Source organism: Phalacrocorax carbo, chromosome 1 (assembly GCF_963921805.1).
Source record: "Phalacrocorax carbo chromosome 1, bPhaCar2.1, whole genome shotgun sequence".
NCBI classification, from domain to species: domain Eukaryota; kingdom Metazoa; phylum Chordata; class Aves; order Suliformes; family Phalacrocoracidae; genus Phalacrocorax; species Phalacrocorax carbo.
The window spans coordinates 73,097,863-73,118,814 of NC_087513.1; the positions used below are offsets into that span (position 1 = coordinate 73,097,863).

General features: G+C 40.3%; 1 protein-coding gene across 2 annotated transcripts in view; it reads left to right on the forward strand.

Annotated features, from left to right (window-relative positions):
* Positions 1-20,952, forward strand: part of BCAT1 (branched chain amino acid transaminase 1) — a 67,444-nt gene that overhangs the window by 22,976 nt on the left and 23,516 nt on the right. For both annotated transcript variants that reach the window (XM_064459631.1, XM_064459639.1), the window contains 4 exons: positions 13,289-13,489; positions 16,775-16,885; positions 17,789-17,908; positions 20,176-20,339. In XM_064459631.1, the coding sequence (XP_064315701.1) occupies positions 13,289-13,489; positions 16,775-16,885; positions 17,789-17,908; positions 20,176-20,339 (596 nt within the window). The remainder of the gene's footprint in view (positions 1-13,288; positions 13,490-16,774; positions 16,886-17,788; positions 17,909-20,175; positions 20,340-20,952) is intronic.

The following is a 20,952-nucleotide window of genomic DNA, read 5'->3' on the forward strand; positions in this document are numbered from 1 at the left end:
TTAAAGCTTTATTTTAGAAAACTATTTTATGTGTGAAAGGGTTGCTGACAGAGATAAAGAATAAACAATTCTCCAACCCCATTTTTTTAAAGAAGAAAGTTGTTTCTTCACCAAATTTTCTTCCTCCCCTTTGAATGCAAAGGTTAAAGCCACATAAAATACAGAATACTCTAATTTTTTGAAACATCTTTTTAAAATCTGAACTTATTGACTGTGTCACATTGGCACAACAGTAGAGTCACATGGTGAAAGTTCCACTCCTTGTAGACTTTAGGAAGCACATAGCACTTGTTTGTGTTTTCATTTTATATGAGCAGTAGGTAAAGTTTCTGACATGCTCAGAGCACATGGATCAAGGGAATACTGAAATATTTTTTGGAATGAGGACATATATGCATTATAGTTAGCACATTATGTACAAGGCTAACAAATGAAAAGTAACTTACATGGTTTATATATTTTCACATCTATTCTTCTCCAGCTTGTTCTCAATTTGTAATTTTCTACTGACATCAATAAATTATTCACCTGCCAAAAGCATGTGGACACTCAATGAGGCTTTTTGTCATGTTGCAGCTGTTGATTCTTCTGTGGTTTTGTGGTTGCGGGGTGTTAGGAGAATGCCTTGCATTTACATTTTAAATTCTATATTAAAACCCATTTGACATTTTTGTTGATCAGATAGAACATTTCCTTCATGTTCGTGTTAAGCTATATGGGGGGAAATTTATTACAGAAATGTATTAATATCTTGATGCTGTGATGAGCAGTAGCCCCCCAAAACATGTATGTAGGAAAGCTACCTTTACATAAACTGCCTTGAAGCAGTAAAAGAAAGACAACCAGCTGGATATCTATATGTGTGTGTGTATAATGTAATACAATAAGGCATCTCCAGATATTTTGTATCTTAGAACCACTTGCCATCTAGTCCATCCTCCCGCTGAAAGTGGGACTCTCATCAGTACCAGACCAGGTCAGCTGTGGCTTTGTTGAATTCAGTGGTGTGATGTTCTCTTTAATAAAATGGTCATGGCTTTTTTTATTTTCTGATGTCCAGTCTGAATCTCCAAAGCTATTTGGTAGGTCATGTCTGTATAATTTCCATGGAAATACATAACTGTAGCCACCCTTGGATCAGGATGCCAAGCTAGGGGCCAATTCTGTTGTTGTCATAACAGTATTTAGCATTTGTGGACTGGGTGTTGCTTTAGAAAAGGTCATTCTGATTTTATTTTTATTTCAGCTGAATCTATTAACTTTAGCTTTTCATCAATGGCAATAAAACAATTTGCTTTTTGTCATGTCTTAAATCAAAAAAGATTGGTGAGAAATAATATTACTAGATTGCAGTGCCTTCATATCACTCTCTTATACGTACCTCCTAACGGGGTATGTATATGCTGCAGAATTAGTTCAGGTGATTTACAATCAAATCCATTCCCTCATCTTCACCTGCTGAGAGGGAAACCAGCTACAGCACAGAGAAGACTGAGTGCTGAGTTGTTTCTGTGGTATCCTGCATCCACACAGGCATTGCACACGCTCTCTTGAATATTGCTAATAATATCTGGGCAAGACTGACTTAAATATGTGCTGCTTTCATTCCAATTATTAGGAAAGTATGGGTCTAGGTCACAGTAATGATCAACAGGCAGTGCTCTTGCTCTTAGAGCTGAGTGTCCTGCTTTGACGAAAGACAAAAGAAACCAAGCCCAATAAGTGTTCATTAATGTTTCGGTTGGTTGCTAGGAGAAAGGGCGCTCCTGAAGGAGATCATGCAAGTTGCGTGCACAGGTGGAGGGTACACTCATGCAGCTTAGTATTCCTGATGGCTCTACTTGACACATCAGTATTTCTAAATCAAGCTCGTTTTCTCAGAGTAGTAGCATTACTGTCACAGCTTCAGGACTGTAGTAGCCGAGAAATGCTAACGAGCAACAAGAAGTTCTTAGTGCTGTGAAAAAAATTCACCATGATTCTTCCATGATACACTCAGGGATAGTTTCCCAACAATCTGCAAGTGGGTTTCTCATGCCACTGGGAACCTGCCTATATTGTGGCATTTGAGATCTGTGGCAGCTCTCTTTAGTTTTAGCTTGGTGGCAAGTACTTCTGTGTTTCTCTTCAGGTGGGTAATGTCCTTCAAATAGTTGCAGGCTTTTAGCAAACAGGTTTTCTAAGCTGTAGTAGAGAAACTGACTGTCCCACTATATGAAGCTGTAGGATTTGCAAATACAGCTAATTTTCTTCAGCAAAAACAGGAGCTTTTAGCTGAGATAAAAGAAAGATGCTAGAGAAACAGCCAGGGGACAGTTTGCCTGAGTTAATTTATTTATAGCACAAAGTAAGTGATGCCTTATCTTCTTTTTAACTAGGAGTTTAAGATGTATTTGGTGTCTGTAAAAGCACAGAAATTGTACTAGAACTTTGGAAATTCCACTTGGCTTGTATAATTTTCTGGATTTATTTTTACCAAGGTGAATAATTGCTTTTAAAATGCAGGGCTTTAGCACCAGCCAATGATTCCCAAAGGAAACTATGTGTCTCCAAAACGTATAAAATCCGTGATGTCCATAACTATTTCCAAGAATCCTTAAATTTTGATGTCATTGGAATATCAGATTCTCAGGTTTGATATTAAATGTTTTATTTGCTGAAAACACATGACTAGGAACTACAATTTAGGAAGATAATTTAGTCTTTTATTTCCATAGTTTTCTCTTGGCTTTTCTGCTTGCTTTGAAATTAGCTCTATATCCTAACTCCTATGAATTAACAGCCTAGAGAGCTGGAAGATTTTTATCTTAATCCTGTACTTAGTCCCCATTTCTAAGAAAGTACTGAATGGAATGAATTGGCAAAATGTGGCAGTTTCAGTGACAGAGCAAGCACTGAAATATATGGCAAATTTTAAGTTTACCTTCTGTCTAACAGTATGAGAGGGAGATGGCAGAGAGAAGAGAAAAAGGCAGGTGTGGTTAACTGAATGTTTGAAATTATTCCCGTAACCTCTATGTAAGAGACTGTACCATGAAAGCAATTTATGTTCCCAAAAGTTTTTGAAATTCCATATGAAATTATAACTTCTGAATGCCTTCCTTCCATGAATTCACTTCCCTGCTTGTCTGCAAGCTTATTAAAATCGGGGTAAGAAGATTTAATCCAACTGCTCAGGACTTGGACATGTGAGATTATGATTCTATTCTTGGCTCTTCCACATAACATGTTTGTGACTGGCCAGGCTACTTAGGCAAAATATTTCCAACTTGTTTGTCTAAAATTTAGGTTTGCAATTCATTTCTTCCTTCAATATGGCTACTTTTTAAAGAAAAGCTTAGATGTAAATATCTCATTTTTTGTTTCACTTTCTTTATGTGAAATAGAAATGATAGTGTTTCCTGAACCAGGAGACAATAATGTCTTAAACCTTTGTGGGCAAAATTTTTAAGTTTTGTTTTCATACAGCATTATCTGAACAACTAAGACACTGTGCTGCTGTTCAAAACTGTGGTATCTCTGAAATGTCACAGATCTCGGTATTCTACTTTTGTATCCCAGGCCAGTGTGAGCCCTCAGCTTGTGTTAGGCTCAAACCTTCTCCCAGGCAAACTGTTTCTAAAAATGGAACATCGTGTTTATGCTACAATGCAGAGCTACAGTGGTTGTAAGGCAAGGAGCAGCACAGCATCAGGAATTGCGTTAACCACGCTGTCAGATCTTTTGAGAAGAAGCAGTATATATAAATAGTGAATAATATGAGTAGTGTAATTAGTTAATGTGTTTCATTTGTGAAGAATGGTCCTAGTTTTGTATTTATAAAAACGTTTGAGTATGACTCTATGAGAGGACTTTCTGTGCAAGGAATTGGGCTATTACAGGATCGCAGTCTGTGGTTTCCCTATTGTTCTGTATGGAATTGGTTCTTTCTAATCAAAAGCCCAGGTATATTTACATTGCAGACATAAAGTGCAGCTGCATGGCCAAAGAGGATTTTTATATAGCTGACTTGACCAGCAGTAACAGTGGGTTACAGCAATGGGGTTTTCAGTCCAGTGCAATGACTGCATTAAAGCCTGCTCATACTTCTTCCCTATTCACACTTTCTGGCCACTTCGTTGACTGGAAGAGCTGTTAGCAAACAGAAATAGCTGATATGGCCAAAATGTAGAATGCATCCAGTTTCTGTTCCTATGTTTAATAGTTTCATCAGCATCTTGGTGGTTTATGTTTTAAAGAGGTATTCATATTTGAAATGTTTTCTATCATTCTTTGACAGATGAGATTACTAGATAACTAGGTTTTGTAGATCTGAATATACCATTAGCTGGAGTAGAGGAGGTAGACCCCACTAAAATCAAATAGGTGTTTTCCTTAAAATTTCCTTAGTATCAGATAGAAGGTTTCCTTAGGATCTGTAGGAACCCCATTCCCTCATCTTTCTTAACTTTAAAAATATATATCTCCTGAAACTTGTGCCAGTGGAGAACAGACTGTTGAGTAAGGGGCAAACACATACACACCCCCTGCCCCAACCCATTATGAGTCCATTTAATTTTTCTGAAGCAGTACAAATGGGTGAGGATGAAAGGAGTCAGGTAGTTTTGTCTCCCTTACAGTCCAAATTCCTACAAAGCTGGAGGAACGGGTCTTGATGAACTTAAATGGGCTTTGGATCAAATTAATGGGAGTTGGTGCAGGGCAATATTTTAGCACATATGGAAAAAAAACTTAAATTTTAGTTAATGCCATTGAAATCAATTATGCTATGCATTATCCTTGTGCTTGAGCGTTTTGTTGGGCAAGACTAGTTTCTTCAATGTTTTCTCTAAAGTCTAGCAAGACCTTAGCTTTCAAAAATCTTTGTTTCCCTTCTGGTGCATTTTGGGAGGTTCAGGCTGCATTTTCAGCTGTGCTGCTGCCCTAGGTGTCCTTTTAATTCTCTAAGACAAGAAGTTTCTGCTAATTCGAAACACTTCTCTTTTGTCTTGTCAGAGCAGGTTTACTCCCCTGTCTACTGCTCCAAAGCAAACATTCCTGCATCAGAGTTGGAGAATTGTCAGGTCAGGAGAAAGGTTAAAGAAACCAACAGTACATTATGCCCTTCTTCTTTTCTTTCCATTGCTTGCAGAGTGTAGCAGAAGCTCATTCTTTGGTTTGACAAATATTTGATAAGTATCTGTCATGAAGAGTTTAGGTTACATGCCTTGCAGAGGAGGGGTTAGACAAAGTCCTTCCAGCCATGTTTTTTGTTGTTTCCGTGATTGACTCACAACTGATTCAGAGCATTGACTCCTTTTTGCTTTGTCATTTGTTCTGTGGTTTATTTGTTCAGTGTACATTCAACCTGATGCAATGATTCCAGGCCCCAGTCCAATTACATGTGCTAACATATTCTCAGATGAAGTCTCAGGGAAACTTATGTTGAAAGACTTCTGGGTATTCTCCCTGGGGCTGCAGAAGATGTTTTGTTATATTTTGTTTCTCTTTATTTTTTCATAGTAGGAAAATGAGGGCTTTCTTCCTGCTCAAATCTTATTATACCCTGGCACACTTTCTATTCTCAAGCCTCAGGCTCTGCTGTAAAATGTAAATTTAAAATAGTAATGATGGTAAAGGGATTATAGGATAGCTTACATTAGCATTACTTTTTATAATTACAACCTAGTAATAGATATCTAAGAATTTCTTTAACTCTGTCTTATTCTGTTTTGAGTTGATACACTCTTATTGTTTCTACCATAGACCTTATTATCATGATCAGAGCCATACAGGGCTTAGCCCTATCAGAAAGCAATGGTCTCTGTCCCAGAAAACTAGCAGTCTTTTCCAAAGAAGGTGGGACTGGAAAAAGAAACAAAACCACAGACCTTAGTTTACCCTGTAGGACATAAAGCTCCTCATTTTTTACTCAAGTAGATGCCTCATTTTTTACTCAGGTAGGTCATAGAATGGTTTGGGTTGGAAGGAACCTTTAGAGATCATCCAGTCCAACCCCCCCTGCAGTGATCAGGAACATCTTCAACTAGGTCAGGTTGCTCAGAGCCCCGTCCAGACTGACCTTGAATCTTATCAGGGATGGGGCACCGACCACCTCTCTGGGCAACCTGTGCCAGCATCTCACCACCCTCATTGTGAAAATGTTTTTCCTTATATCCAGTCTAAATCTGCCCTCCTTCAGTTTAAAACCATTACCCCTTGTCCTATCACAACATGTTGCTGTGGTTTCAGCTAGTGATTAGTGGGTAGAGCTGAGAGGTAGTAAGTCAGACAAACTAGATAAAAATAACGCCTGCTAGAAGAGGTTGCAGTTGGTTTCATCTACGGGAGGAATATTCAGCATTTTTATTTCTAAGACAGGGTTTAGGAACAGGCAGAACAGGTGGTTTCTTATTTTGTCCCAATAGAGGAGAAAAGTACCAGTTTCCCTAATACCACACGCAGCCTCCATAACCTTTTCCTACTTTCTAGTTGCATAGCTTAGCACTGCTGCTGTCTGTTCTGATGCCACAGATGGAGGAGTTAGCATGACATCCCTGATTCCTTTCAGAGTTTGGCAATAGTTTGGCACAAGTCTTTTTTTATGTGTAGTAGTAGCTGTTAAGCATGATTCATGATGTCTGCCTACAGAAAACATGCCCATGTAGTGAAGGCTCTTCCTGGATCAGGCTGTAATTCCCTGTGGTCTGCTCGTAGTAACTGCTGTATGAGGCTGTTGGGCTAGAATATCTAATGGATGAGCTTCTCCAGCCATCTAGGATCAGTGCTCAGGTCAGCAAGAAAATGGGGGCAAACCTCTGCCACCTGCAGCTTGCATCAAGAAAGTGATGGAGCTGAATGAGTTACAGAAGAAAGGTGGCAGCTTGCCCATTGGCTGCAAGGCCAAAAAAAAAACTTGTTTAAAGTAGGTTTCAGTTTCCAAAGGCAAATTTACAAGCCCTTTTCTTCAGCCTAGTTAGTATCCTCAGCCTAGTTCCCAACCACTGCTTCTCTTTGGCAGTGCAAACCTTTTCCCCTCAGTCTGTCATATAGCCTCAGGTTCAGGAGGCCAGGCAGAAGGTGCTGTGAGGTGAAAGTAGCTGCTCCAGCAGAAAGAATAGCTTCCCAGGAAAGAGATATATGTGATGGGGAGGGCCCAGAAGTGACGAGGGTGCCACAGCCATAAGGACTGAACTGCAGGAAAATGACACCTTCATCCCTGGAGCCCTCTTCAAAACCATTCTGTCTAGTCTCAGCCTCGTTCTTTCCAGCTCCCCCTGGCTATGGCTTGTTACCTTTCCCCTTTATAGTAATTCCTTATGCTATTTGTAATCTGTCTCCTCCTCAATATTTACTCCGCTACTGCAATATTTTGCTGTTCACAAGTGCAAGGGCAAAACAAGTTATTCAATTTTGCCTACGCTTCCACGTCTGTTATTGCATCAGAAGGCCCTGATCTTTCCTAGATATGCTTACAAACTCAACATAAGTAATAAAAAATAATAATTGCAGTTGCTTTGTGATCTTGAGTGAATCACCTTGACTAGAAGTCAGGGAGGTTACTTATTTCATCAGAACAGATTACAGTCAGACTCACTGAGTGGATGTTGATGTTTTGAGAATCTCTGCTGAAACTTGCTGTTATACTTAGGTAACTTGTAAGCTATTTTATATCTGAGGCTGCCAGTTCTCTTTTTACTCAAGTAAGTGATAGAAACACTTGGCCCAGCAAGTGTTTACAAAAGTTTGGCTATGTCAAATAAATTACACCTGTTAGAGCTGTTCAACCTACTCCTTGTAGTCTACCAGTTTCAGTGCAGTGAAAATAACTGCAGCCGAGGTTCATTTGGGAAGGCATTGTTAAAACTTGATGGAAAGAGTAGGACAAAATATGCACTTGCCATCTGCACTTACCCGAGACAGCTCTCAAGGGTAAGAAAGGTAGGAATGTAGTAATGAGGGTAACAGCTCTGGCCAGAGGCTGCTGTCAGCTCCAAATCCAGTTACAGCTATTGCAAAGGCTGGGTAGAATAAACATTAAACTGACATCTTGGCTAGGGGTGCCAGAATGCCTTGCTACAGCTTTGGTTAAAAATGACACCGACCAGCATGTCACTTTTAATTTGACCTAGCTCATAATTGACAAGATCTGTTTTGATCAAATGATGAATTTTAGTTTCAGGAGGTCACAATACATCCTCGTTACTTGGGCTGGGTAAAGCTTTACTCTGTAAGAAATTGAGTTGGAATCAGAAGGCCCTTTTCAGAGGAGGGGCTATCCAAAAAAGGGCATCTGATCAAGACAGTGGTTGTTTGTAGGTGTAGCATTGCTAAACAAGCCTGAAAATCACCAGTGTCCTGCTGGCTTCCCTGACACTCCCTTTTGCCTACCATCATCAGGGCAATCTTGTTCTTCCTATTTCTTACCAAAGTCCCCTGGGCTGGGACCTAGGCACATATATCTTGTACATACAGTAATGCCCTGACATGGAGAGTTTGGAGAGCTGTAACTATGTCTTTGCCATTTTACTTGAGGCAACAGGGGTCAAATAGCTGCACTCAGTAGACTGCATGCCACATCTGTTTCTTGCTTTACCTCCCTTATCCTTTTTGTTCCTGCATTTACCATTTTTCCTTCTGGTTTACTGGTTTTATTAGGCAGCAGTGTCAGAAGGTGCCTGAGATCACGTTGATTAACAAAGCAAGCTAAACACAAACTTAGTGGAAAAAATTGCCCTTTGTATTGGCAGTACAAACAGAGGAGATCTGGATGGATGTTAATGCCACTTCCTGATGCATCCTTAATATGCTGCTTTCAGGGCTGGGGGAACGTTGACAAAGGAAAGAACTAAATTGCTCTTTATAAAGGTCATAGGTGGTACCATGGTAGAACTGTGATAATATTTAATGAGTGACAGTAAAGCAATAGGCCTTGATACTTAATCAATACTCCTGGTATTAACCACCAGGCCTTGCTCTGCTCTCCTCGTGTGGGTTCTGGGTGTTTGGTTTCTCTCCTGCTGGTGCTGCCTGACAGTACCACAAAATACTTGGACAGGACTTTGGGGCAAGTTAAGACAAAAGGGTCTGTGGGCCAGGTGAGATTTTGTGTAATAAGGGGCCTTGTTACTCAGGGACTTAGGCTGAGGGTGCTGGAAATACTTTGTGCTGCAGACCACACTGTGGGAGATAGTACTCCAAGGATGGGTTCTCCAGTACCCCTCCATGGAAAAAAAGATTGAATGTATTGCAGTGTTTGATGGTGTCTTGACATGAAAATCATTGGGATTCTGAAAGATCCAGGTGATTTTGCACACTGTTAACTTGCATTACTCGCTGCTTGGAAAAAGAGGGAAAAATTACAATAGAATGAATAAGGGGGAAAAGCCTTAAGAATGGATCTTAAGAAAGTAATGATGAAAGAAAATCTTAAATGCATCTCCTGAGAGCTTAATAGGATTATAAGGATCAAGAAAATTGCCCTTTTGCCTGTTTAATGATTGTTGCCTTACTGCTCTGTGCAGTTCAGATTATATTTGAGGTCTTCTGCAGGGTGTTCCTACTGTTGTTTGAAGGAAGTGTTACGGGTCAAATGTTGTACCTGATATTGTTGAGTCAGGTGTTTGCAAAATGCTTGAATGAAAGTTGGTTTCCCTAAATGCTGAAGGAGGTGAGAAAGAGCAGGTGGGCTCCTTGTTCAGAGCACGCAGCTTCCCGAAGCTATGTGGTCCGGAAACTATTTGCTCCTTTTCTGGATAAGCATCATAGCTACCTATCTCTGTAGGCTTTCTGCCTTCAAATGACCCAACCTGAAATCCAGTCCAGTGATTTCTGTTTGTGACTGCAGAAAGTCCCCTATCCTTGGCACTGAGAGCTAAGCAGTGTGGGCTGCTGCTCTGCGATGCTGCTGGGTGACCGCCCATCACACAGGAGTACCCATTTTATTGAACTTGCAGGAGTGAGTGCTTGGCCTGCCCCTTAGCTCTCATGAGCCAGCACAGGGGCGACTGGATCTGGAACCCTCCTTGTATTAACCATTAGAGGGTAATGGTGTGCTGGTATTTGATCAGTACAGTTTTATTAAATTATCCCTCACATTACAGAGACTCTTGAACCCCAGGTCTCCAAATCTGGAGAAATACCTTTGGTGGCAGAACTGAGCCAAAGAAAGCCCAAATGCTCCCGAGTGAGCATGTTTCTTCACCTGTGGCTGCAGCTTGCCACTCCCTCCACATGTGCTTGTGGGCCTGTGAGAAGAGCCATGTTAAAATCCTTCCCCATCCTTAGAATAAAAGCCATTTGTTAGCCCCAATGAGCTTAGCAAACTGTTTTATAGTGCTGCCTTTCAACTAATTGTGCTACCACAACTGAGGAAGTGGCAAACTGAGGCATAAAAGCAGAAATCGGCACACTGAAGGGAGTTCTAGGGGATGAGACTCCATATGATAATTCTGATCCCCAGGCCAGTTTACTGTAAAGATAATTACCTTAATGAAAGTGACCTGAGATGAGACAGAAGCCTTGACTTCAGGGAGAGCTGTTAATACCACTGGCAGTAGGAGTTCTTTAGAAGCTGTGATTCTGTCCAGAGATAATTCCAAGGATATAATTGTGTTCTACATCCTCTTTTAAGTCCCATTGACATCCAGCTCCTGCATAACTGTTTTCCTGAGCTGAATCTTGCATTGTGGATAATCGCAAACACTCCTTTGTGGCTTTTATTTTGGTCCATGCTATTCTGTGATATCTTTTTTTCCAAAGTGCATGGTAAGAGGTTGTCAGGTAAAATTAATTTTTATTTTCAGGACATCATTAAGTAGTGCTTTTCCCATTGGAGCATTCACTGTCAGCAGGATAAAGGGTACTATAAAGAGTTAAGAATAATTGTTGTTTCATCAGATTATGTATTAGTTCAACCAAGCTAATGCACAGTAATATCTAGACAAGTCCTATAATTGGATGTAGTTTGCAACATGCTTTTAGCTATTCATGTGCTCCAGCTCTAAGTTAATTTCACATCTAAGCCATTATCAAAAAAAAAAACAAAAACCAAACCAAACCCCAAACCAAAACCAACCAATCAATAAAAAATAGGCCATTACTTATTAAAGACATCTTGAAAATCAGGTTGTTTACAGAGACCGGGGTGTGTGTGTTCTTTTTCAAAAGCTTTGGACTAACTTTTTCTCATTTTGCAAAATATGTGCTGAGTCTGAGAAGTCAAAGTCAGTAATATCTCTTGCAGAGCTGCCTTTTTAGTGTATGTGCAAATCATTTGAACAATAGTCTGAACTATCGGCATTCTAGTATATTCTATATGTATCCCGTGTAGAGGAGTAAGATTTCACTTGGGGGTCTGTAATAAGGGTCAATGCTGTCATGTTAGGAAGTAAAATGGAGCTTTGAATATAATTCTTTGTTGAATTCTTCCTTGCCTAGTTGTCAATGGCTCAATGTCCAAATGGAGACCGGTGACAAGTGGTGTCCCTCAGGGGTCTATACTGGGACCAGTACTATTTAATATCTTCATCAATTACATGGGATTGAGTGGGATTGAGTGCACCCTCAGCAAGTTTGCAGATGACACCAAGTTGAGTGGTGCAGTTGACACACCAGAATAATGGGATGACATCTAGAGAGACCTAGACACGCTGGAGAGGTGGGCCCATGTGAACCTCATGAGGTTCAACAAGGCCAAGTGCTAGGTCCTGCGCCTGGGTCAGGGCAACCCCCAGTATTAATAAAAGCTGGGGGATGAAGAGATTGAGAACAGCCCAGTAGTGAAGTACTTGGGGGTACTGGTGAACGAAAAGCTAAACATAACCAACAATGTGTGCTTGCTGCCCAGAAGGCCAACACTATCCTGGGCTGCATCAAAAGAAGCATGGCCAACAGGTCAAGGGAGGTGATTGGTGATTTTGCCCCTCTACTCCACTCTGGCGAGACCCCACCTGGAGTGCTGCGTCCAGCTCTGGGATCCTCAACATAGAAAGGACATGGAACTGTTGGAGTGGGTCCAGAGAAGGGCCACAAAAATGATCTGAGGGCTGGAGCACCTCTCCTGTGAAGACAGGCTGAGAGAGTTGGGGTTGTTCAGCCTGGAGAAGAGAAGGCTGTGGGGAAACCATATTGCAGCCTTTCAGTACCTAAAGGGGGACTATAGGAAAGATGGGGGCAAACTCTTTGGCAAGGCCTGTTGTGACAGGACAAGGGGTAAGGGTTTTAAACTGAAGGAGGGCAGATTTAGACTGGATATAAGGAAAAACATTTTTACAATGAGGGTGGTGAGACACTGGCACAGGTTGCCCAGAGAGGTGGTCGGTGCCCCATCCCTGATAAGATTCAAGGTCAGTCTGGACGGGGCTCTGAGCAACCTGACCTAATTGAAGATGTTCCTGATCACTGCAGGGGGGGGTTGGACTGGATGATCTCTAAAGGTCCCTTCCAACCCAAACCATTCTGTGATTCTATGGTATAGAAAAAGAATGGAGAGGATGGATCGAGAGGATGGATCAAGAATCTGCCCTCTTCATAGCCCTCTCCAGTTGTTTAGCCCCAGCTTGTGTATAAAAGGGAGATCCATGCCAGAGAACCTGCTCTCCTTCTTCCCCTGCTGTTCTTTAGGATGATTCACACCATATAAGCTACTATAAATAAAATTAACTCTATCCCAGCCAAAACCAGCATAAAAAAATATGCTGCATTTCTGCAGCTAGTCATGGCTTGTAAGAGAAAGTCTTTACAGTTAATCATGCAGAGAAACATTTAACCTTCTTTGCTAATAGGATCTTTCTAGGAAAATATGAATGTGAATGAACAAGCTAGTGTGACCCAAGTAATCTGCTGACTGCTGGCTCCAACCTCTCACATCGATCTTATGCATTAAAGGAAAATCAGCATAACACATGTACTTAGTTGTGAAGGGGATTAATTTCTGATGATCAGCTTACATTCTGAGGTACAGCAACTGGGTTTTTCTGGAACTTGTACAGATGTGTTAATCTAAATGTCCAAGAAATTTTCATCTGCTAATTTTCTGGTCTTACACCTTGTATTGCTTCTTCCACTTAACATTGCTTCAAAATACGCTAACTACTTCTGGTATAAGCGGGACTGTGTATGTGCGTGTACACACAGTATGAATGCTTGCCAGCTGCCTAGAGGTTAGCTGCCTTTAACCATTCTGTCACTAAATGTCCCCACAGATAAAATATTACATTTGCCCATGTTCACTGATGCAAAACCATTTTTAAATCGGTCTGACTTAATTATTTTTATACACTTCAATCTTGTCTTCATGTTTCTTCAGGCTTCAGATTTGATCATCACTCCAGCTATGACTTTCAAGGAAAAACCAGACCCCAGCGGTTTGGTATTTGGAACTGTGTTCACTGATAATATGCTGACAATTGAATGGTCCTTGGCTTCAGGATGGGAGAAACCTTATATTAAGCCACTTGAGAACCTTTCATTGCATCCAGCTTCCTCATCTCTGCATTATGCTATAGAAGTGAGTATTGAATCGATTTGGAACCTGCTATTTTGTTTCATTAGCTTTTCAAGCCACAGCTTTGTAATACAGGGACTATTACTGTCTTAAGTTTATTAGTACTGAGTTACGTTTTAACTGATGTCCTTCCAGAATAATTCCATTATTTACACCAGGGCTATGTTTATTTTAGTATAACTCAGAAGCAGCTCTGGCCTGTGGATTCCAGATCACTTAAATTTCTAGCCTAGTGAAGGTGAACCCTTTCTTGTGCGGTGACAAATTAATTTGAGAAAGCATTCTAGTTCACTGATGGTCGATCAGTCCAGTTACCATCTGTGGTGTAACTTAATGAAGCACTGGATAAGACAGTGTGAGATGCCAAGAGTAGCTTTAATATGGGGACTGAACATACACTTTGTGAAAGTTATTTTAAGCTGTTTTGAAGGTTCATAGCTTAGATTGCAGGGCAGACTAGACAGATGCTTGTTTGCAACTCTGAACAAGTCTGGAGAGCTCTGAACTAGATCTGATGCATTCAGCATATACAAGTGTATTTAAGCAGAGAATATACAGCAAGGAACTTTGGAAAATGAAATGTTAAGTCGGAAACCAGCGTGGTTAACAGTTTCCGTGCTTAGCTGCTTACTGTCTAAAGCTGCCTTTTGTGTCTTCAGAGCAGCTTTGCCTATACTCACATCTGTGTGAGAGCCTCAGTAGGGCACGTATGCTGAAATGGAAGCCTGCTTCTCCTCCCACATCTGGGTAGGTGGGAGTGTCTCCACTGAAGTTAATGGAGCTTCTTGTGCTTCTTTTGTTATTTCTTTCTTTTTTTTTTTTTTTTTTTAAACTACTGGTATAAGGGAAGGATCAAGCTTTTCCCTGCTTGTGGTCCCTGAGATCCTGCCTTCACCATTTTTTGTTGTTGCTGTTTTTTCCCTATCTAGTCACCAAGCCTCCAAAGGTCCTGTGTAAATTACAACAGGCCCCTGTGACTAAGGTTGCAGCTTTTGATCTGCCCAAGAAGTAAGAAACCACGCTGGAGTCCCAAATCTATATTTCACTCTTAGTAGCATATTGCTTTAATGCTCGGCCTCTGGCCCAGTCTGAAATCATTGCTAATATGAACATGCTCTTATTTTTTTTCCCATTTTTTTTTTATTCTTTTACCCTTATTGCATCACGTTTCCTCTAGCCAAGAGGACAGACAGAGGAGAATCTGATGCCAATGCTGTGGCTCAATGAATACACAGTGGGTATAATAAAAATGATGAATTTGGCATTCCCTCCCCTTTCTCCTTGCCCTTCATGATGCAGTGTGACAGTCTGGATCTGCTGAACTCCAGATCCAGCTCCTGTGATGTACAGATGTCAGATAATATTGTTTGCACACCACTGTAGCAACCAACCATCAAGCAACCACAGCAGTTGCTTTTATTCAGGTTGAGCATTTCTGGAACACATCACTGTCTCCCTTTTTAATGAGTGAAAGGTTTTACTGAGCTCTGGATGGTTAAAAGCATTTATTTTTGGACAAAAAGATTTAACAGTTTGAGAAGGCTTTGTGTTTCAGTAATGATGTGATTCTTACTTCTCTCAAACCATTGATGAAATCTCAGTAGTAACATTCCTTCCTCTTCCCTCTCATTAAAAGTTCTGTGAATGTGTTTGGGAGAAGGGGGGGGGGGGGGGGGGAAACAACTGTTCTGTGATAAGAAAGTAGCATCACAGAAATGTGCTATTAGTAACTGGCCCAATAAAAATTGTATCAAAGTATCAACCGTATCACCAGCTATGCCATCCTTTATTAAAGATAGACTTTTTCCCTTGTAAATACAATGTCTACCCTAGGAGCAGTTTCTTTTCCAAAACTCCATACAAAGCTTTTAATAAGGTTGGCATTGCCATAGAAATAAGATAAATTTCGAAGGTGAAAAGTTCTGGTTCTAATTCTGGTTCTGCTACATAGTTGGCATCTAGCCTAAGGAAAATTGTTGGAATTCCTGCAACCCAGTTACAACCCAATTAAAATATGTCATGTGGAAGGACCTGGCTCTGTCATGGGACTGCACAAAAGCTTTCTAAATATTGCATTCCACTGATCCTTATGGGAAAACATTATAGAATTTAATAATAATGAAACCTTGAGTATTCTACTAAAATTACATATACACAAATACAGGATCCTTTTTTCCAAATAAAAAAATCTGCATATGTAGAGTTCCAAACACACAGAGTGTATTTGCAGCCATTTTTTATGGAACAGTCAGGAAGAGAAGTCTGAGGAGACTGGCAGCAGTGATGCAGTTAAATTCATAGAACTCATACTGAAATTTAATGTACAAAGAAATGCTTTAGGGTATAAATCCTAAAAATCTGAAATCTTGTCTGTAAGCATAAGTGATCCTTTAATACTTAATCTAAATAATACCTGTATATATTAATGTGAGCTTATAGAATACATGTGGTTTATGTCTGTAATTGGAACTGGAAATTATCAATCTGTAACTGAAAATAACTATGGATATTTTGTGGGCATTGTTTTTTTGCTGTGGTTAGGAGATGTTGTAGAGCATACTGGTGGGATAAAGTTTTCTGGTAAATTGATTGTCAACACCAGTCATCCAGATTCTGCAGTTTGGTGGGATAATTATGACTAATTTAAGTTTCCTGTAAAGTATAGATAAAACATCTTCATGCATTCTTCCTCTAGTGTAAGGCTGATGCATCTGTCTGTCATGCTAACTAAACCCTCTTGCACAGCATGTGGGGGAAATAAGTGGCCAAGTGACTATGATTTTGCTACAACTACAGCAAGAACTGCAACAGAGTTCCCTTAATTACCTTACTCTGTGCTTTCTACCAAAATGCATTTTGGACAGAGCCCTAAAAATGATTAACATGTATAATTAAATTCTACAGATCTTTTCTGTAAGGGAGAATGCTGTTTTGCTCAGCCTTAGGTATCAGTCAGGATATAAGGGAAGAGTTAAGTCAAACACATGCTACAAATTTTAATTGCTGTAATGACATTATGAAAAAAAATGTTTTTCATTAAGTCCCCTGACAGAGAAAGATATATCTGAAGCATAGGTAGGTTGTCTTTGTAGTATAAACTTCATGATACTACCTCACAGGAGTGTGTTGCAAGGATTAACTAGTTAGTGTTTATACTTTGAGTACTGTGAGCAGGAAAGTGAAGTTCTTTTATTTCCCAAGAGTGTGTTCTGCTTTTGCACAGATCATTATGGGATAGCACATCTCAATTATTATTTGATTTCTTTTCCCTCCTTTTTGGCTTGGTAGTTGTTTGAAGGAATGAAGGCTTACCGAGGAGTAGATGGCAAAATCCGCCTGTTCCGGCCAACCCTCAACATGGACAGGATGGCGCGATCAGCAAGACGAACAACTCTGCCAGTATGTAGCAAGGCATCTTATTCTCCTTAAGTCAGAGCCTATTTTCATACTCAGAGTGCAAATCTCTGAAACTTTGCAGTACTGCAACATTTATTGAACACTCTAATCCTTGGGTAGTTCAGTTAAACTTTGTTAAAAGACCTTATTCAGTGAAGGGAATAATTTGAAATGCATTTTTCTTTTAAATCACAACAGTGTTTTGCTTTCCTTGTTGTCTCCCTACTGCCTCAGAAGTACACAGTCTATTTCTGAGGGATGTGACTGTTCTGCACCAACTTGCATGCAGACAGCTGATGAAATTGTTTTGGTGCTAATGTTTTTCCTTTTCTTTTTTCCACTTTGATTAAGTCCTTCAGCCTCTGAGTGCCTTCATTTTTGGTCATGCCAGCAATGTAACACTGCTTTTAGCAGTTGTATATTGGCCAGTGAATTTCCTCCCATGCTTATTAGCTTTATTACTGTAAGAACTTTGCAACTTTGTGACACAGGGAAACTTCGTGGGCCCCTTGGAGTGATAACCCAAAGTGCTCCTCTGCAGAAGAGGTGGTGCCGTAGCATGCAGCATGCCAAAGTGAAGGTGTTGACGGCACAGGGAGTTCTCTCCCTGTGCTTTGGAGGCAAGAAGGGTCAAACGGCTTGGTTTTAGTGTCTTAGGAGGATACCTTGTAGCAGAGGGAGGGCATTCAGGATCTTTTGTATAAAAAGGCACAGTGGCAGAGACCAGGGGATTTTAACTTCTGTAAGAAGTGAGCTCAAGGAAGATGTAGTCCTATGGACCTCCTTGGACTGTCACTGTTTCATATCCTGATGAAGTGTTCCCTTAGCATGTGGATCTATAAAGACCACAGAGTGTTCAGGCTGTATTTCTCCATTTGCTTTTTTCCGTCTGCTTTTCCTTCCCAGTGTTTTGACCAGAATGAGCTGTTGGAGTGCATCCGGAAGCTTGTAGAAGTGGAAAAGGAGTGGGTCCCATATTCAACTACTGCCAGCCTGTACATCCGTCCTACCTTAATCGGAACTGAGGTGTGAAACATTTTTTCCCCTCTTAACTTTTGTGTATAAAAGCATGAGGAATAAGCCTTCAGCCATAAAGGGAAATACTGCAGCAGCCATTAGACAATAGTATTACAGCTCAGGGGCAATTTGGTTTTATGTTTTTGCTTTCGAGTTAATCACCTGTAGCTCTACTTCACAAATTTTTGTTGACCACACCACCACCTAGTGGACACATTTATTCAGATCACAGAAAACAAACTTCGTTTAACTATTCTGAGTGGTAACAGCAAAATTTATATTCACTTTGGGTTTGTACTAAAAAGATAGTTATTTGTGACATGGTAATGTATACCTTTAAAATACTAACAACGTGGAGAAAATGTGAGGGAACAGACATTTGCTGTGTAGATTTTGTGATCTCATACCTACGTCCTGACCTTAGTGAGGAGAATTTGGAAGGTTCTACCCAGTAAATTAAAATGGGTCTTCTGAGAGAGGCTTTTAACAGAACTAAGAACAAGTTCTTGTGTCAATTTAATCCTGAACCCAGATAAACCTGACCTCATAAGAGTCTCCTTAGCAACTAGGTATTAGTGTGTACTCTGTGAGTTTTGTGTGGGTGTGAGTCAAGCCTATAGTATTTATAAAGGCAATTAGAAACGGGGTTTATTTTAATTAGAACTTTAAGGGCTTTTTTTTTTAGCAGTCACAAGAGAGAAACCGCTAATGGTAGAGCATAGGACAAGGAAGAATGTATGGTTCCCAACTAGGCAAGTTATTCTTCTGCAATACATTTCAAATGTGTTCTAGGACTCCACTAATTTAATTCTTGTAAACTAGTTGCAGATTTTCAGAAGGAAGGATCTCCACTCACTGACTGTAGTGTATTAATATTAAAAATAGATTTTTTTTCCCCTGTTTTTATTTTTGGAAATTCTTTTGCTGTTGAGCTTTGTTTCAGGTTAGCCAACATATCTGGCCTTTCCACAATGTCGTATGTTGTTTCCAGGTTGCATGTCCTGCTATTCTTTTATGAATCAGCACAATCAGGAAACCCAGTCAGCATGATCTTTTGAATGCTCATGTAAGAATCAGGAAAAATATCAAGATCTCAATTGGTTGATCTTGTTAGAAGTTTTGCTGAAGAAGTAAGGTAGACAGAAATCAAAAGAACCCTTTCAGCACCTGAGTAAGACTTATTTGAATTTTCCAGTAGTTCCACTATTACAACATTATTTTCCCTCCCACCTCCCAATTTAGCATCACATGCTTTGTGCATGGTGTTTTTCTTAGACCTTTGGTCCTAAAGATTAAAGTTCAATAACTTTTTTTCAATGGAGACCTAACTGAAGAAACCAAGGATGAGCTTGTTCTTTCTATGACACCGGTTTCTCTGCGTGGAGAGAAAAGAGTAACACATTCAGTTGCATAGAAGATCCCAAGAATTATGGGCAACCAGCTGCATGTAGCCCTGCTTGAGCAGAAGGGTTGGGCAAGGTGATCTCCAGAGGTGCCTTCTAACCTCAATCATTCTGTGATTCTGTGGTCAGTCCTGAGCTTTGCAAAGAATCCTGCAGTTAAGCAGAGTCTCCTACCACAGGACTCAGACTTTGGCCAGTGCCAGGTTTTTCACCTCCACCTTCAAGTATTGATGGTGATGATTTGAAGTGTGAGAAGCCATCTCTCAGAGAGGAGTCTGGGGGTAGAAGTGACATATTCTAGGTTCACAGAATCACAGGTTATTTCCTGTGCTGTTGTGTGAACAATTTCCAGCAGCCAAATCATTTTAGCTTGTCACACAACTATTCACAGAGCCAGCACCCAACTCTACTGATGCCATTTCTAAGTGGCATTGGCTAATTCTCATAATTAATGCAGCTGACAGTGGTTCCTCCACTGTTGTTATTGCTAGCAGCAGTCCTTGCCGCTCCTCCCCCCAGAAGGCTTTGCGGGCTTCTTCTGTGATTAATTCATATAATTACATAGAATCTTGTTAAGCTAATTTCTGAATTCTCAAAAGCTTGAAACTATTTGAGAAGATTAGAATAATTTATAGATTATGAAACAGCTGTAGGTGAATGGTGACTGTATGTGAAATTAGGGTTGTTATGTTGCTTGGATGGGGGGAAGTTACATGAATATTTTCTCTTCATTGCAGCACTTTGCATTGTCCTTCTAAAAGTACTCTTGTGCTGCAGTTCCTCTGAAAGCAGTGTTTCAAAAGCTAATTGTGCAGCATCTGATGCTTGGAGTATACCAGTAACTTTTGTTTTGTTTACATTCCATATTTTCAGCCTTCCCTTGGACTGAAGAAGCCAACTAAAGCCCTACTGTATGTCATACTGAGCCCTGTGGGCCCTTACTTTGCGAGTGGAAGTTTTAATCCGATATCCTTATGGGCAGATCCAAAATACGTAAGAGCCTGGAAAGGAGGAACGGGGGACTGCAAACTGGGAGGGTAAGAAAACGTAATTCTGCATCTTCTGCATAGCTCACAAAAGAAATTTGTTTTTTAGTGAAGAATCTAATCCAGCAGAAGTAGAGGTATTAAATGTAGCAGTTAAACAAACAATGTACTGTAACAAAGATTTCAAAATCGTACTTTGCAAATATTATTTGTACAATTCAGATGCATATTTTTGTTTGGACAATGCAGCCAAGTGGATTATTTGCAGAGGCAATTTTGCAGCATCTCAAGCAGAGGAACTGGACCTGGAAGGTGTCCATGTAATACTTTGGCTGTTACCCTTGCAGAAGTTGACACTAAAGATATTACTTCTGTGATGCAGCATTCAGTATAGCAGCCTGCTGCCAGCTGGGAAGTGATGCAGCAACGACTGCTGACCTCCTTCCTTGGCAGACTGTCCTGATAAGCCATCTGCAGTTAGCTAGGAGAGTATGGGTGTTTAAGGCAAAGCATGAGACAGTTACTTGCATTGACTTGACCATACTCTGGCAGCTTTCTGCTGAGCTAGGCCAAAGCACTAGTTAGGCAGAAAAAGAATTGTTAATGTCCAAGTACTTGACTTGTAGACTTAAGCTGATGAGAACTTGACTGGAGCAAGCAACTT